The 18,509-nt window shown below is 37.2% G+C and overlaps 1 protein-coding gene and 1 long non-coding RNA gene across 6 annotated transcripts in view; both read right to left on the reverse strand.

Moving 5' to 3' along the window:
* The window catches only part of LOC127498962 (uncharacterized), a 425,088-nt gene that overhangs the window by 202,234 nt on the left and 204,345 nt on the right, over positions 1-18,509 (reverse strand). The gene's annotated exons all lie outside the window — the stretch shown is intronic.
* ccser2a (coiled-coil serine-rich protein 2a) overlaps positions 1-18,509 on the reverse strand; it is a 47,895-nt gene that overhangs the window by 21,973 nt on the left and 7,413 nt on the right. For all 5 annotated transcript variants that reach the window (XM_051868939.1, XM_051868940.1, XM_051868942.1 and 2 more), the window contains exons 2-5: positions 10,196-11,334; positions 9,482-9,764; positions 9,148-9,356; positions 1,178-1,277 (exon numbers count right to left, since the gene is read on the reverse strand). In XM_051868939.1, the coding sequence (XP_051724899.1) occupies positions 1,178-1,277; positions 9,148-9,356; positions 9,482-9,764; positions 10,196-11,296 (1,693 nt within the window). In that variant the 5' untranslated portion in view covers positions 11,297-11,334. The remainder of the gene's footprint in view (positions 1-1,177; positions 1,278-9,147; positions 9,357-9,481; positions 9,765-10,195; positions 11,335-18,509) is intronic.

The following is an 18,509-nucleotide window of genomic DNA, read 5'->3' on the forward strand; positions in this document are numbered from 1 at the left end:
GAACAATTTAATGTCCATATCCTTGCTGAATAAAAGCATTCAGCATTTTACAAAATGTTGCACTAATAACTCATTTAGCAAATTTATTTTGACTCTATTTGGCAGTTGAAATGACTAGTCAAGCAGTGAGAGCAATGTCCTTCAGTGCAACATGCTCTACTTAATCTAAAACTATTTTAGACATTTTTAACATTTTCTAGTTTTGATAATTGTTATACATGCATTTTATGACCTCAAATTAATTGAGAGACTACATGAAATATTTATACATTTAAAAATTCACGTCACAGCACGGCATTATTAAACCAATTGCACAAAAGGTGAATAAAAATGGAGAAACACTTAAAATACTTGCACATTTATATGAAATTGTTATATTAACCTTTTAGTTAAGGTTATTTTAACCTAAAGATTTGTTGGGGGAAAAGTAACCATATTTTCTAAAGCTTTAACTGATAATTCATCTAACAAACATTAAAAAAAAACATGAAGAAAGCTCCAAACAACAGCTAGCAGTTGTGTAATAAATAATCCAGAAAAAAACCCTTTTCTCGCTGTCTTAAAAAAAAAAAGAAATACAAGCTGCTGAAAATAAGTCCTGTTGTCAGTTCATTATGACAATTTACATTCTACAAAACAAATAATTAAAATACAAAATTACATTCTGTATTCAACCCTCAAGAATCCCTTCATCAATCTGAATTGATAAAAAAAAAAAAACACAATGAACTGCAGAATACTCATTCTTACAAAAGTCATTCACATTCAAAGTAGCGACTATCACTTGCACTTGGCTGTGATCAATCATCACAATGATTAAACCTGATCAGCTATCATTATCTATGCAAATATTAGATGAATTAATAGATCAAAGAGAAATCCAAGGCACATATTACAAATTCAATTCAAAATGACTACAGAGGTTATAAAGGTAAATAGATGTTGGTTATTTCATGCCTTGGGGTTGAAAACAATGAGAGAGACTTTCATTTATTTGGTCATTTATTAGCCAGATCTACAAATTTTGAGAACAGTGAATGCAGACATGATTCTATTAAACTCTTTTTCATTTCTGTAATCACTTTAGACATCAAATAGAAGGCAATTTTGGCTTAGTGAATGATAGCTGGTTATGCTACAGTGCTCAATTACACTATGAGTGTGCGTGCGCGCTAACCATTGTGTAAGGCCCCGTCCTCTGGCAGATCAACATCAAGCATTAGGTCATCATCTTCCAGGTCACATGAGCCAGTGTTATCCAAGTTGTTCAGAATGTCCTGTGCATGAGAAAAGACCAATAGAGAGAAATAGAGAAATAGAGATGGGAAACTACATTACATTTTTCAAAAACATACATTTGTGGTAATTCATTCACACTGTTTATGTAAGGACGACCACAAAGTTAAGGGGATACACAGTCACTGGAAGCAACATGAACAGAAAACAATGTTGTTGTTTTTTTTCCTCAAGTAACATGAAGAACGGCCACCTGATTATTTGAAAATGCAAAAGCATGCCAAGGTGAAAATCAAGACACCTCATTTTGTCCTCAGACAGAAAATGAAAGAGGGCGTTTCAAGCTGTGTGGCAGGCGCACAAGGGGCAGTTATCAGTTATTGGGGTGCTTTTTAATGCATTTTAAAGCGATTTTGAACATTGAGTCTGGCAAGGAAAGTTCAAAAGAAAATAAGCTCTTTGAAGAAAAATACTTTCCACATTTCTATGTGTGTGTTAAAATATTGGTAAGAAATACCAGAAAACAAGGCCTTACGGCTTAGCCTTGATTTGTACCAAGCAAAGAAATTACTCTGATGTGACACATCTTAACAGAGTCTTTCTCAAGAAGGTTAGGGGGGTCGAATTGATTTCGAGGTTGAGAATAAAATTTGGGAGCATGGGTGAGTCTTACAGCGATGGAACCAATTGAAGGGATATTTCGCTTATTTAATTCATCATTCATCATTTCCAAAGCATACTACTAAATAGTGCGTATTACTGGCATTTGTCTATGGTCATTTATCACTTGTGTACATGGAGAATGATAAACTTACATAAATTAAACTTACTCTTCTTAAAAAGCAGGACATCTTGAAAACAATAGTTTTTTTTTTTTTTTTAAGTTTTTTTTTTTTTTTTATTTAGTTACTTGACATTTAACAAATGCTTAACGTTATATTAATTGCAGGGACATTTACTATAAACCAGTGTGGGGTTAAGTGTCTCATTCAAGGGCACAATGCTGGTACTTTGGTTTACAATGCCCCACTTTGGTTTAAACCTGTGCCCTTTGTGTTGCCAGCCCAGTGATTAACCATTATGTCATCTTTAAATACAATTTTCCAACTGTGATAATAAAAAATTCTGAAATATCACGTGACACCCAAGACTGGAGTAAGGCTGTGTGTCCACCAAAGTGTTTTTTCCTAAGGCTAGCATATTTTTTTTTTCAAGTGCTTTCAATTGTTTTAAAACGACAGCAGTGTGTCAAAGCTTTTTTACCAGTCGCCAAGAGTTGAACAATGTTCAACTTTTGGGTAAAATCACAGTGAAGGAGGCGTGGGACAAATACCCTACCAACCATCCTTTACATTCTGCTTGTACAACGACAACAAGCAGCACATCTCTTCATCCAAAACTAAGGCCAGAGCAAGTAGGTTACATTGCGTCAATATTTTTATATTCAGAAACAAACTATTTGCGAAATCAGATTCTAATAACAGTTCTGTGGATATTCCGTATCATTGCACATATAGTGCCGCTGCGCTGGTGTTTTTAACTGGCTAAAAATGCTTTGGTGGACACTTTGGTGGCCTAATGGCTGCTGAAAATTCAGATTTGCCATGACAGGACTATATTTCTTTTTAAATTCTGTATTAATATTCTATATTTCTCTATATTTCTGTCATTTTAAATTTTAATAATATTTCACAGTATTACAATTTATTAATGTATTTTTTATTAAATAAATTTAGCATGTCTCAACAGGTCAAAGTAGGCTACATTCAATAAAAGGTCCAACATATTACGAATACTTTCAGCTGTGTTGCTTTGCGTCATAAACAAGCAATTGAGTAAGCGAACTCTGTCTACACTAGAGCCAACTTGAGCACCTCGCTTATAAAAAAATAAAAAACTAAATAATAATAATAATAATAATAATAATAATAAAAGAAAAATTTTTGACATGACGCACCACAACCGTTTGAGGCTTTCTACACTGGAAAACGCTGATGACGTCTGACGTCTGTGTAAGCAGAGCGCACAGAGGTATGCAAATACACACGTTGCCAGGCAGGTAGAACATCTTATTGCATTCAGAACGCATGCAATGATTGGACGTACAAAGATTTATTGTCCCAAGACTTCCAGACTAAGTTTTTTTTTTTTTTTTTTTTTTTTTTATATTTAGACCACTTTAATTATTGATTGCCAACAGGATGTGAAGAGACTTTCAACCAGCATTGCCTATCCTACCTTTAAGTCATTAACTGTCTAAAGAGGGCTAGAATGGAGTCAAGATTTTTATAGACTGAGGAAAAAAAAAAAAAAAAAAAAAAGTGTAGAAACAATTTTCACTCAGAAATTGCTAGTAAATTTCACAAACAATTACAAAGAAAGAGCAAGTAACATTGAATTAAACATAAAATTTTGAAGTAGAAAAACAAATAGTATTATCTTCGAAAAATCATTTTTTTATTGTAGTATAACTTAAATTTCTGCTTGTTTATTACACAAAATTATATAGCTGGTAGACCTTGAATGTAGTGCTTTTTTTAGGAGGGGGGGGGGGTATTTTTGTGTTTAAGAGTCCTAATCATCATTAATTTTCCTTATCGCTTTTGTTCCACGGAAGAAATGATGTTTGGAGTAAATGATGACAGAATTTTCATTTAGGCTGAACTCTCCCTTCAAGCTATGTTAAATACATTGGTTTTTTTTAAATGGGGGACGTTCTTGCAAAAATAACAGTACAATATGAACGTTTCTGCATAATGTTCAATGTTTCATATACAGCAGGGAGCTGGGGAAAAAAACCACAGTACAAATATGCTCTCAGCATACTTTAGAAAACATTATCAATCATGCAACTGATATATTCACAAAACAACAACATCTCTTCAAGTCATCGAAGCTAACAAGATGTTCTCCAATCCCATCCATCACATAAATATGCACTTAAACATAGACAGGCCCCTCTCCTGGACATTACTACACACACACACCATACCTTTGTCTTACAAGTGTATACAAAGTCTGTTCAAAGCAGCTAGAGTTTATACACTTCAGCTACACACACAGTCTCTCAGGTTCCTCTCTCGCTGACTCTCTCCAACTCTCTCCATGTATAAAGGGGCTTAGTCACGGCAGGTTGCTTCAGAGGAAATGACATTTCACTGCGCCGGGCGGCAGCTTAGACACGCAGCCCAAGCCCCATCAGCACTCTCCTCCTGCGCTGAAAGGGCTGGAATAACGCAGCCCATTTCACATAGGTCTGCGCGAATCAGCCGGGAAGATCGGATTAAAGGTCCCTTTAGAGCTGGACCGATACAGACAGGACCTCAGATAACATTTAAGAAAGGTCCTATCGGACAAGCCCAGAATCCTGATCACATTTCACACAATCGGAGCGGTGCGCTCAGGAGTGAAACATCATATTTGTGGGATCAAAAGGAATGTGTTTGAATTCCTGAATCATATTACATCCAGGACAAAATTACTCAGACACCTACAGATATACTTTGAACAGAGCCAAACTCTCAATGGTGATTTAGAAAAGAGGTCAATATGCATGGAGTTCAAATATTTTGATTCTGTAATTCTAAAAGTTTTAGTAAACTTTACTAAATGTTTAAAAAAATTAAGTTTATATATATATATATATATATATATATATATATACACACACACACACACACACACACACACACACACACACACAGTGTTTTTTGGAAAGAAGTTAACACTTATTTAGCAAGTATGTTATCATCATATAGTAACTAGCTTTTCATATTTCAGTTTGTGTTCCAGTCACCCTGAATATGTGCATTAGATTCAATTTCACATATTAGTGTCACACAGAGCTCTGCCAAGCGCTCTGAGACTGTGTGTGGTTGTGTACATGTGTGAAAAGGCTCTCAAAAGCCATTAGGAATTGCAGGTCTCAAAGAGATTAAGCAAAATAAGAAAGAGTCAATAAACCAGTTAGCTTAATAAATTGAGAGCTGATTAGAGATGTTAAATATTTATAAAAAAAATTATACAAATCCTGTTTACAGTCTTAGTAATGTCAGCAAATGATAAAGCATAAACAATGCTCTATAACTCTCAGCTAATTAATACTGAAACAGCAGCAGATAAAAGCACATCTCAGAATCACTTACTGTGTTGAAAACAAAGGCTTATGCACCTAGATCATTTAGCAGCTAATGAATTGGCCTGTAAATGCCTCCTGCAAGACGGACTATATTTAAAACAAATAAACAACTCTTAAACGAGCCTAACAGGGAATTGTAGAAGTCATCCGAGGGATTAAACGCACAAGTATACAATGTAAGGAAAGAGAGAAGGGGAGATATTGAAGACATTTTTGTCTCTTGAATCCATACTGCCCCCTTGTGGTCTTAAGTACAGTACTCATTTTAAAGGGTTAGTTCGCCCAAAATGTACAGTCATCATTACCCTCATGTTGTTCCAAACCTACTTTCATTCATCTTCGGAACACAAATGAAGATATTTTTAATGAGATTTCTCTCCCTCCACTGACACTCTACGCAACTACTACTTTTGATGTTTCAGAAAGTTCATAAAGAGATTGTAAACTTGTTTGAGCTTCAGCAAGAACAAATCAGGTTTGTTCTCATGCAGCAGTCAGGTTCGGTTGAGCTTCTGTTTACGTTCGCTGATCAATGTTTAAGTAAATGAAAGCCTAAATTCAATCTGCTCATCATATAAAGCGATTGTGTCTCTTCAGAAAATTTGGAGTAAACTGCTCAATTCATATGGATTACAGTTTTCATTAAAAATATCAGTAGCACTTTATTTTACAATACTGTTCCACATGTATATACTATGTACTCATAGTTATTTCAATAACTGGGTAATAACTAAGTACTCAGCCTGAACCTACCCCTAAATGTAACATTAACATTAATGTAGCTGCCTTATATAACTGGGAACTTTCTTAGGTAAATATACTGTAATTACATGTAAGTGCACGCACTGTAAAATAAAGTACAACCAAAATATCTTCATTTGTGATTAACGAAAGTCTTATGGGTTTAGAAGGACATGAAGGTGAGTAAATGATGACAAAACTTTCATTTTGGGGTATACTAACCCTTTATGATATAAACACATTCAAAAACTACATAAAACTACTAATTTATGTTACTGCATGATTACAATTCAAATAATGTAACATTCCGACACTTTCTACAGCATGACAGCTAAATAAAAGCTTCATTTCATTTTTCAGACAACCTCAGCTCAACCTCAAACCATTGTTACCCAGTTTTATTCAAAAAAAATATGCAATAATCAAACTGGTATTTTATATTGATTTAGCAGAAAAATTTATCAAAAGTTCATCAGTTTCAAACTAACATTTGGTCTCCCACACTAGCTAGCCTCAAACGTGTGACATTTTAATTTAGGCAAAATCTGCTACCTTGTAACTTGTTCTAGCATGTTATTTATGTATTAATTGATTGATTGATTTATTGATTTCTTTTAGTCTATTTAATTTTGAAGTTTATATAGTATAAAAAAATCATGTAAATCCATTTTATTTTTAGTTACCCATATATTTATTTGTTTGATTATTTAGTTATTTATTTACATATCTAATAATTTGAGTCTATTCAATTTTGATGTTTATACAGTATAATATAGAAAATAAAAAATAACTAAATTCCACAAAACAGAGCATTAAACTGTATTTAAACTTGTACTTTGTAAATTACAGTTTTGCAAAATCTTTAAACGTTTGACCTCTTGTCTATACAGTACATTTCAAGCTTCAAATAAAGGTTGGCGTTACATCACTTGCTGAGGGTAAGATCAGATGATATCTAAATAAAGCCCAGCCTCTATTTCATTATCCTTGAGAGCACAGGAGTCTTAAACTAAAGATAGAAACAACACAGGGATCTAGAGGAGATCCACGGCCGTCAGGAGACAGAGTTAATCATTCAATTACTGTGCATGTGCGAGGTAAGCCACTGATTTACATGTAACAGGATAAAACTGGGTTTAGCAAAGACACTTCCATAAAGATCCGGGAAAAGCATTGAACTTGAATACTTGGATAAGGGGTTTGATAAAATCCTTAACCCCAAGTATGAGCAATAACTATGATGCTTGTTTTAGGAAGCATCACAAACACAGGCAAAATATTCAGTACCTACAGTAGACCACCAGATGTCACTCAAAGCCCAGCTCAACCTGAAGCACAGTCACTGAACTGAACTCCTCCTCCTATGCATATAACTACATCAGAAGAACAACCCACTCAAGTACGATGAACAATGACTCAGCCGTGCTCAAATGTATACATGCTGCTATTACATAATGTCTGAAGTCACAGTCAAGTCAGCATGTCTGTGTGTGGGGGTGCATTTGTGTATATACTACAGGGGAAGGCTGGTATTTTACATCTGATTACTGTTTTAAATCCAGCCTAACTCGTTCTGTATTCCACAGAGCCAATCTGACATAGTGAATCAGAACACAAAAAAATAAGAAAATTAGGAACAATGTCACAGCCTGCTTCACTGGGATCAAATGCTGGAATGTTAAGCGGCACCGTTCCACATTCCCACTCAAACAGGGGCTTTGAAAAACAGCTGAGACAGAACAGGAACTCTGTTCAGAACAGCGGGACCCGGAGTCAGACTCCTGCAGAGTCACAAGTAAGAGACACAGGGGCTAATCCCTAATTAGCAAAGAGATAATTAGCAGGATACGGACAGAGAGATCCTGTCACACACAATCACACATACAGAAACCAACGAGCAGTATAGCAAAAAAAGGTTTATCGAAACACAGCAGAGGAAAGATTACAAACACCCAAATAGTGTTGAACAGCATTCTGTGGGACTTGCAGAAGCCACAATCTCAGAAAATGGTTTAAAGGGGACCTATAATGCCTATTTTCAAGGTGTAACATAAGTCTCTGGTGTCTATGAAATTTCAGCTCAAAATACCCCACAGATTATTTATTATAGCTTGTCAAATTTGCTCCTATTTGGGTGTCAGCAAAAACACGCCTTTAAATGCGAATGAGCTGCTGCTCCCAGCCCACTTTCCAAATTGGGGCAGAGCTTTAACAGCTCGATTCGGTTGCTCAACAACAACAAAGCTGGAGAATCTCACGCAGCCAAAATGACGATTGGCAGTAACAGTTTTCAGCCTTACATTGTTCAAACTGAACAACAAAGGGGACCACTAACCCGGGAAGAAGCTCATTGTAGTCCCTACCAGCCGTTTGTTGTAGTCCTTAAACAGCGAATCTTTAAAAGAAAATATCTCCCTTTGCATTGAACTTTGAGCGTTGTAACTTTGCAGATGTTGTTTTTGTTCTAACACAACATCACACACTAACTAAAGTTAAAAAAGTGAAATCATAATCAACAACCCCCTTAATACAGTGGCATTACAGTTGCGAGAATGGGTGTGGTTAAACTTTTGGGCTAGCAATGCAAAAATTGTAGATCCAAATCACAAAAAAGGCAATCCATGCAAGCCTAATAAATAAAAGGCCCAAAAACATGGTACTACAAATATTATTTTATAATAATAATAATAATAATAATAATAATATCATCAGAAACAACAAATTATCAGCAACAATTATAATTAAATTTTATTATTTTTATTATTATAAGCAACAACAAAAATAAATGTATTATCAGAAACAACAAAAACGTATAAATAAATCGTTGTTATTGTAACTGTTACTTCTTGTTATTAGTACTTATTCTTTATTTGCTACTTATTCTTTATATTTTACCTATTCGTTATATAATTTATTTTTATATCAGTAAGCACTGCTCTTTGCTATGTTGATGCATATTTGACAAATAAATCTGAGACTTCGACATGCACTCTAAGGGGAGCACAATTTTGGGAGGATATGTGTGTACTCACTATGCTGTTGAGTTCTGACTCATAACTGCTGCAACGGTGTATGTGTGTGTTTTGTCCCAGTGGCTCCATGCCCTCCTCATCCCACATGTATGTTCCTCCAGAGCTGTTAGAGGGGGAGAGCTCCAGAGAGGAGGCCGCATGACGATCCACGTCAGGGGACATAAGCGGCGGCCCACGGAGCACACCACCCCTTAAATCTGCCTTGCCACCTGAGAGCAGACATGATATAACAGCATGAAGTGCGGGCTTGCCACAACTAGGACAAAATTATTAATTAGCTCTGTATTGTTTGTCACATAAATGCAAGAATTCCAGGCATAACATTCAGCTATACCTGCCAGCCCAATCCCAGTCCAGTCCATGGTCTCATTCAAGAAGCTCTGCATGCGCATCTGGGTGGGTGTGGCCAAAGGATTTTTGTTATGCAGGATGCCATTCTGTGATTGGTCCCCTAGGTTATCAAAGTCATCTAGGAACTCCTCACTGGTGTCATTTCTCTCAAGAGAAGATGCAGAGGAGAGAGACATGTCCTCTGTTCCATCCCCAGTGTAGCGGAGGTTCCCATCCGACCCCAGCTCTGTCACAGGCTCCCCTGGGGAATCTATGGAAGCTGATGTCTTTTTTTACAGACACAAAATGGGAAAATTCAGCCATGTTTTGAAAGCTTGTGGCACCAATATACCCTTTTTGCTCCAGTAAAACTACTAATAGCTATGCAAATATCATTAAAATTGGAACAGGAACATGTTATAAAGATGACAACATTAATAACTATAATAACTATTATATTAATTTTTTAATATGCTATATATATCTGTTTACAAATTCAAAGATTGAAAAGATTAGTAAAGACTGATTTGTTCACAATTTCAAACTAACATTGTCTCTTGAACTCTGAGGTTTCACAGAAGGAAAAGTCATAAGGGAACCATTTCTTGAACCATCCAAAAAAAAAAAAATATATATATATATATCTCTCTCTCTCAAGACTGTAATCAAAAATATTAAATGATGCATGTTAATAAAAATTATAGAGTCAGACACTCACACTCTTTGTGGCACAGTGGGGCAGCTCTGGAGTGAGAGGCGGGGTTATACCGTCACTCTCCACAGGGCTCCTCCCAACCACTAGAGGGCACTGCGGTTTGGCAGCAGTTGGTCGATTTAGCCTATAGGCCTGTAACGAGTGCTTTGTCAGCACTGAATTAAGAAGAAGTGGCCTTTTTATGGAATTAGGAGGCGTTAAGCTCTCTGAAGATGGAGTCCCAGCAGGTAATCTATCTGTTGACCCCTTTCCAAACCCCAGGCCCCCCAAACCAAGCACTAGCCGGCCCTTGCTGAGGGTCAGGGGAGATTTGAGTCCAAGTGTTCGTGGAGGACGCAGCTGGGTATTAGCTAGTGGTTTGGCTAGCTCCACGGCCTTGTTGAAAGAAAAGGATCGAGTCATGGGTGAGGACGTTGGTGAGGGCAGTTGCTTGAAGTGGGTGAAGCTCTGAGAACGCACCATGTAGTCAGGCACGACCGACTGTCTTGAGAGGCTGTCGTTGGACTGGGACAAGCTGTCTTTAGAGGTGCTTCGAGTAGAGCTAGAGTTTGCCCTTGGTCGCTGGAGCCCCAAAAAGGCTGCTTGGCCTGGTGAAGACCCCAAAGATGACGTTCCATTTTGAGTTGGCTTGGAGCTTGAACTTTTTTGGGATATGTCCTGACTTTTGGAAGTCGTCACGATCTGAGTGTTTTGGGGCTTTGGTTTAGGACTTGGGATGGATTTAGGGGATTTGGCTACAGGTTTGGGGCTTCCGGTGGACAATGAGGAGGCAGACCTGCGCACTTTAGTAGCAGAAGTAGAAGGGCTTTTTAACTCCCTACTTCCTGGAGAATGTTGGGAGTGAACTTCTTTCTTCTCCTCTGGTATACCGCCCTCGAATGGGCTTGAAGGGTCCACTGACCCACCACTGTCCTTCCTCCATTTCATGGAAAAGGAGGAGGCTCTGACCACTCCGTTTGGCCTAGCAGGAGGATTTTTGCTGTCTTGGGTGAGCACAGTCTGGGTACCATTGGGAAGGGGTGAGCTGGTACCATTGACAGGACGGGCACCAAATTTAGGCAGTCTGGAAACCATGGAGGACTTACTGAGGACCTTCTGTTCCATCAGCAAACAGCAGTCATGGATGAACACGAAAGAGACACCTAAAGAGAAGAGAGAGGGACAAACAGAGAAGAACAAATATTTAGTGAAAATTAGTTATCAGCTACACCTGTCCTTACTTAACCCAAAATATCTATTAACACAATAACTTAAATCCTTTTGTCCTGTGGTGTGACATATATACAGTGCCCTCCGTAAGTATTGGGACAGTAAAGACAAAATTGCTCTCTTTGCTGTGGAGTCCAGAAATCTGGAAATATGATTAAAGATGAATATGAGACAAAAGTACAGAAAGAACCATTTTATAATTAGCTGTTTCAACATATAAATCTTTTACCAACTAAGACCAACAGAACTTTTACAGTTTCATCCCTCTATCTTGGGACAATTTAACTTAAAGCAAATGTACAAATTTAAAAGCTAGTATTTAGCTGAAAATCCCTTGCATGCAATCACAGCAGTGAGTCTGCGACCCATGGACATCACCAAACTTTTGGTTTCATCTTTTAAAATGCTTTTCCAAGCCTTTAATGCAGCCATTTTCAACGGTTGCTTGTTTTGGGGAGTTTCTGCCTTTAGTCTCCTCTTTAGCGGATGAAATGCTTGTGCAATAGGATTTAAATCTGGAGATTGACTTGGCCAGTCTAAGACTTTCCATTTCGTTCCCCTGATAAACTCCTTGATTGAGTTGGCAGTGTATTATGGGTCATTGTCCTGTTGCAATATCAAGAGCTTCTCTAGGAGTCTGGTGGCATTTTCTTGAACATTGGTAGTCAATATGGTTTTGTACACTTCCAAATTCATTCTGCTGCCACCATCATACATTAAGTCATCAATAAAGATGAGTAAGCTTGTTCCAGAAGCAGCCATTCATGTCCATGCCATGACACTACCTCCACCATGCTTTCCAGATGAGGTTGTATGCTTAGAATCATCTGCAGTTTCTTTTTTTTCCTCCATACTTTTGTTTTCCCATCACTTTGATAAAGGTTAATCTTTGTCTCGTCTCTCTATAAGACTCTGTTCCACAACTCTACTGGCTTATCTCTGTGCTTTTTTGCAAACTCTAATCTGACTTTATTTATCGTGCTGATCAGAGGTTTGCATCTTGCTGTGTAGCCTCTGTAATTCTGCTGTCTTCTGCGAACAGCAGATTGTGAGACCATCACCTCAGCTTTCTGGAGGTTGTTAGTGATTTTACTGACTTATTTCAGGGTCCTTTTTTACAGCTTTTATGATTCGTCTCTCATTAACTGCCGTTTCTCTCTGCTGACCTGGTCGTTGTTGGTTGCTGAAGTCGCCGGTGGTTTCTTTCCTTTTCAGAACATTCCAAACTGCTGATGTGGTTATGCCCAATGTTTGAGCCATAGCTCTAATTGAGTTCCTCTTTTCTTTTAGCATCCAATTTGCTTGGTTTTCTCTCAAAGTCACCTCCCTCATCTTCATCCTGGCTTGAGTGTGTCATCACCAAACAAGACTCAGAATGCAGAAACAATGAACATAACGGATACGACATATTCATCTTTTAATCATATTTACAGATTTCTTGACTCCACAGCTAACAGAGCAATTTTGTCTTTACTGCCCCAATACTTATAGAGGGCACTGTATATAAGTATTGTCCATGATTTTTTTTTTTTTTTTTTTTTGTAGTCCAGCATCTTAGTAACTAACTAAGAAAAGTCTGTAAAAATAGGGCCTAGTGTTAAAATGAAGGAATTTACCTTCACTTCCTTACCCGTATTTTGAATTACACAGTGCATTGGGTTTCTGTTTTATGGTTAAAGGAAATGTCCGTAAACTTAACGGATAACATCCTGGCAAAAAAAAAAAAAAAAAAAAAAAAAAAAAAATTCCAGTACCTTTTCTTTCTTACAGTGTTTTATTTCCTATATTATAACCCCTCCTTAACATCTTACACAAAATAGGCATGAAACACACATGAAACAGCTTTCGAATGTACATCAAAAACCACTTCCTGTTTTACAACACTTAGGACATGAAAATAGATGGCAGGGTTTTTTTAAACTTCTGAATGGAATAACCTGCGTGTACAGTTTTTTAACCATCATTAAGTGATCTAGCTGGACAGTTTCAAGGCACGTCACAGCACAGTTAATTCAGGGTGAGGATACAGGATCTGTTTAAAGGGATGAGCAGAACTGAAGCTCATAAACAATGTACACTGTCCTCCTGGTGCTGGAGCTTATGTGCATGTGCATGTGCGTGTGCGTAATAGACGGCATGTGATGTCACTGCAGAAAATCACACAGGATGTTTAGAAGCATGTTTGGAGACTGAGGTTCATAATTCATAAGTCTGCTCTGCAGAGTGCAGACTGACAAGCAGGGAACAAAATAAACCCTTATTAAGTGCCTTATTGTTACTCGCAGTTGGCTGCTGACTTTTTTTTTTTTTTTTTTTTTTTTTTTAGGAACTGCAACAAATGTATGGTTTTCGTTTCACTCTCCTCCATATTGATTTCTTTTTCAGTAAATTATGTCAAAGGCTCAAAACAAACCAAAACAAGTAAATTCAAGAGTGAGAGAGAGGTTCTGGGCTAAAAGCCAAAACCTATAGCCAGATGAATGGAGCCCCTAGTCTATAATGTCTAACTTCATTTTGTCCTGATCCAGTTTTCCATACACAACATCATATTTTGGTCCATCAGAGCACCAGTCCATATTTGAGTATCTGCGGATCAAGTTTTTGGTTTACGAGTTTATGACAATATAAGGGGAAGTGTGTGTGAAAGCAAGGGATAAAAAGGGGGTGAATACAGCGACCTTCATTCACACACTGACCCACATTCTGTGATGAGAGATTATACTAGCAGTCACACAACACAAACGAATGGACAGAGAGAGAGAGAGATTGCCAGGCTTTATAATCCTCTTCATTCTACCAAACCAGGTCATCCACAACATACCCTACCAAAGCCTCTTTAGTACCCAACAACACCACTAGTGAGGCCGCTACATTTCACGTTTTCAACTGTCAAAATACACACAGATCTTTCTTGTTCAGAAGTGAAATGCCATTCATCATGAAAAAAGTGTTTCCACAAAAATATTATGCAGCACATGTGGATGATTTTTGAATGTGACACTGACGACTGGATTAATGGCTGCTGAATATTCAGCTTTGTCATCACAGGAATAAAAAAAAGTTATTTTAAATTGTAATAATATATTTATAGCAATTTACAGTGTTACTGTTTTTATGGTATTTAATTGAAAGAGACTTTCAAAAAAAAAAAAAAAAAAATCTTACCGACCAAGACATTTGAACGGCAGTCTCTGTCTGAATATTGTAGAATGTTAATATCTTCAAATTTTATACTTAAATTTAATGACTTAACTTCAATGTGTATACTTATGTTGTTCTGTTATTTCTTAAAAACATCAATAGCAATGCTTCCTGTGAGTACACAATCTAGTACTTTTCTCTTTTTATACATTTTTAAACATTTTCTTACTTACAAAAAAATAAATAAATATTGCAATGTTGTGAATCATTTCAGAGCTTTCAGAGCTGTTTTGGTTCAAGGCTTTGAACTCTTTACTGAAAGACCTTGTCAGGGATCAGCTGTCTTCTTAGATCCTTTTCAAGATCTAAGAAGTCTCAGATACTGTACTAAATAAACAACTGCATAAATCTACATAAACATGCAACACACATCTAGAGGGGAAAAAAAAAAAAAAGTAATCACTGAAGCCTGGGGTCAGATGATGTCATAGATGGGGTTACTATGGCAACACTTCAGACCATCTGTCAACAGACTCCTTCCCACACAAAACTCACTCATGTAGAGCAAAGATGACTCTAAAACAGTCCTTGAAATGACAGTGAGGATACCTGCATCTCAAAATGCATTCAAACCCACCCACACATATATATACCCACCAGCAAACATCTTTCTGACTCCAAAAGACATTCAGATGAGAATTATGGGTAACTAGAACCAAGGAAACAAGGCGAGTCACTTCAGATCAAACAAAGCAGAATGTGATGTGATGACTAAATGTGATTTTAAATGGACCTCAGGCCTCAGCAGAAACCCTCTACCAGTGTGTTCAGATAAACTATCGCCATTGATCACATTTCCACCACCAGTGCCAGCAAAATCAAGAGGACATTGTTTGTGTCTGTCACAGTCCAAACTTAGACACTAGATTACACTGTAAAAAATATCTTAAATATCTTTTGAAGTCATAAATACAAAGATTACTGGAGTGTGGTTTTATAAGAAAATACTATTTCAGTCTTTATACTTCAAAAACGTCATGTTTAATTCAATGTGTTACTTGCTGTTCTGTTTCTTTTTAATTAATTGTGAAACTTATTTGTAATTTCTGAGTGTGAATTGTTTACACCTGATTTGTTTTCAGTGTATGTGTGTGTTCATTGGGGCAAATGTTGTGACAACTTCTAACCACTTTTCTGATATATCCTAGTTGGCTAGAGAGCCAACATAATGCGTGTACAACGTGAAGTAGCGACACTAAAATCAATTAGACACGGTCATCTTTCTGTCTGACTACGGCTCTGTACTGAATCTGCTTGCACTTACTTTTGGGGAGGTTATGCAAAAAGTCCTCCAGCACATTGTATGATGTAAGCTGCTGGTGTTTGACATTGGTTCATTTCTATCTTCAGCTGAGCTGGCCTCAGGTGTGCACAGGTAGGGATTTGTCACAAAGAGCAGCTTACTGGAATAAGGCAGATCTGCTTGAGGGCTGGATTAAATGCATTACAGTCCACTTTAACACCGATAACAGTCTTTGTGGTGTGGTGCGTTCTCTATTTGACATTATTTCTCAACAGTATTTCTTTCCATTGGTTGACTGTAACATCAAAACAGAATAAGGCCAATTTTTTCCTACATACTAAGCATTTATTCCAGAACCAGACATATTCAGGCCAGACACCTATGCACAGTTATATGTCTGGAGGAGAGCGGAGGGCTCTCAGAGTCTGTTAATATTTGATAGATGCAAAATGAAGGTGGAAGATGGGACCAAAGTAAAGATCCAAAACAGAATCGCAGTCAGGATCTTCATGCATATATAACCATCTCTTAGATTTTGATGTCAAAGGAAATGTCTCAAATTTAGCCAGGCCAAGAAGATGGTTTCATTTTAAAGTTGGCACTAGTAAAACGGAAACATGTTTCTCATTTATATGGAACTAAGGAACTAAATTAATTAGGAAAACCACCATCCACCACAAACTCACAAAACAAATGTAAACATGAAATACAACATTTCTACCACAGGGTCTGCCGACATTAAAGACACCACGACACCAAATTGGAGTTTTGTATCTTCAAGTATATATCTATTCACTTTGAGGCCAAAGTTAATATACTCCTAAAAGTTTCCATTTAAAACAAAATATTTTTAAAAAATTTAGTTCATTTATTTATTTTATTCATTGGGAAAATTATAGGATTTAGATTCAGGAATTTATCCAGACCAAATTACAGTTTACTAAAGCAACTCATAAATAGATACATTTGGCTTTTGGTTAACATTATTCAACAGTCCAGACAGCCTAAGGCTATGTTCACACTGCAGTTAAATGTGGCCCAAATCTAATTTTGTGACTCATATTCGTTTTCCCCATGACAGTGTGTACAGTACAAACCACATGGAATCTGATCTTTTCAATTCCGATTTGTGCCACTTCCATATGTGGTACTAAATCCGATACATGTCTTGTAACGCGACCGCAAGGTGAACAGTCATATCGGAAATCATGTGATTTTTACGTCACTTGAGATCAACATTTGTCACGATTCTGTGCTCATGGGAGTCTGTTCAAAGATTTTACATACCTACCGTCATCAAGACAGTTGTGAAAGGTAGTCAGTAGAAGGACAGTGATGTGTCAAAACTCGTAAGTATTACAGAGACTGCTCTATAATACAAGCAAAACATGAGGGCTCGTATCCTAAAAGATTCAAAACTCAAAAATATAATTTTGCTGGCTTCCGCGGCAGATCTCACTATAAATAAATGCGTAATCGCTTACTTTAATGCCTTCCGTGTTTACTTCTGTATGACAATGCGCTGTGTGTGTTGCCAAGTTCGCGATTTTCCCGTAGAATTGGGTTACTTTTTCACTGTTGCCGCGGGTTGCTTTGCAACCGCACTAATGCGATATTTAACCAGGATTCCCCCACATAACGCTACTGGGCTAGTTTTGGACTAGTTTTGAGAAGCAATTGTGTGGATTTTGTGGTAAAAACCTAGCAACCCCATTTGTATTGTTCTTTTGCGCATGCAGGTCAGTTCACCATGATCTGTTCACACTGGAAATCTGATACTGGCCACATTTAAAACAACAATGTGAACAGCCATACAAAGATCTGAGCAAAAATCAGAATTGAGCATTAAGGCTCACAGTGTGAATGGAGCTTTAGTGACATTAACAGAAAAAAAAGTTTTTTCAAAGGAAGAGCTACATTTGATTAAAGATCACAAAGGCAAACTATTTTTTCTTTGGAATATCCGCTTGTTAAGTCGTGACGTAAGGTACGCCGTTTTTGGGTCCAAGCCCCAGCTCGTTTCACTTGAGAATGCCATCTCGACGGCCGTTTATGAGCGCTAAAAATGTAAACATTTAAAATACTTACAGTCTACACAGCAGTCTCCGTGCTCACAGCGTCACAGACATTAATATATTAACAATTTATAAAATGAACCACTGTCTGGCCATCTGGGATTTTGGTATGGAGATAAAGATTATGATTGTATTTTTTTGGTAGTATTACACCACATCATGTGTGTATATTAGCACCGTTTGTTGTTTTCTTGTGGTATGAGATAGAGCGTTTGGACCCGGAAGCACTGCCGTGTGATGTCAGACTTAACAACCGAATAACAAACTGATAAATCATTCACAATAAGACCAGGAAAGAGCAAAAGGGGTTAATCTTTGAAGAGTCTGCTGACTGCCCGGAATTACATATAAAATGGTCTTTCTCCATACAGTAAAGATTTGTTAGTTTATTAGCACTCCACCTCACATCTGCTAGTTTAATATGTGCTAGCAACTCTTTAGTCAGACTCTCCTATTAGAGAACATGGTGATGCTAGTTGCAGTGGCCTTCAGCAATGTTCTTCGTATAAATCAATGTTGTTTTTGCACAGGCAGCTAACGAGAAATCCAACAGACTACAGCTGCATTAAGCCTAGGGTTAGCAGCGCTA

Source organism: Ctenopharyngodon idella, chromosome 17 (genome assembly GCF_019924925.1).
Source record: "Ctenopharyngodon idella isolate HZGC_01 chromosome 17, HZGC01, whole genome shotgun sequence".
Lineage (NCBI taxonomy): Eukaryota > Metazoa > Chordata > Actinopteri > Cypriniformes > Xenocyprididae > Ctenopharyngodon > Ctenopharyngodon idella.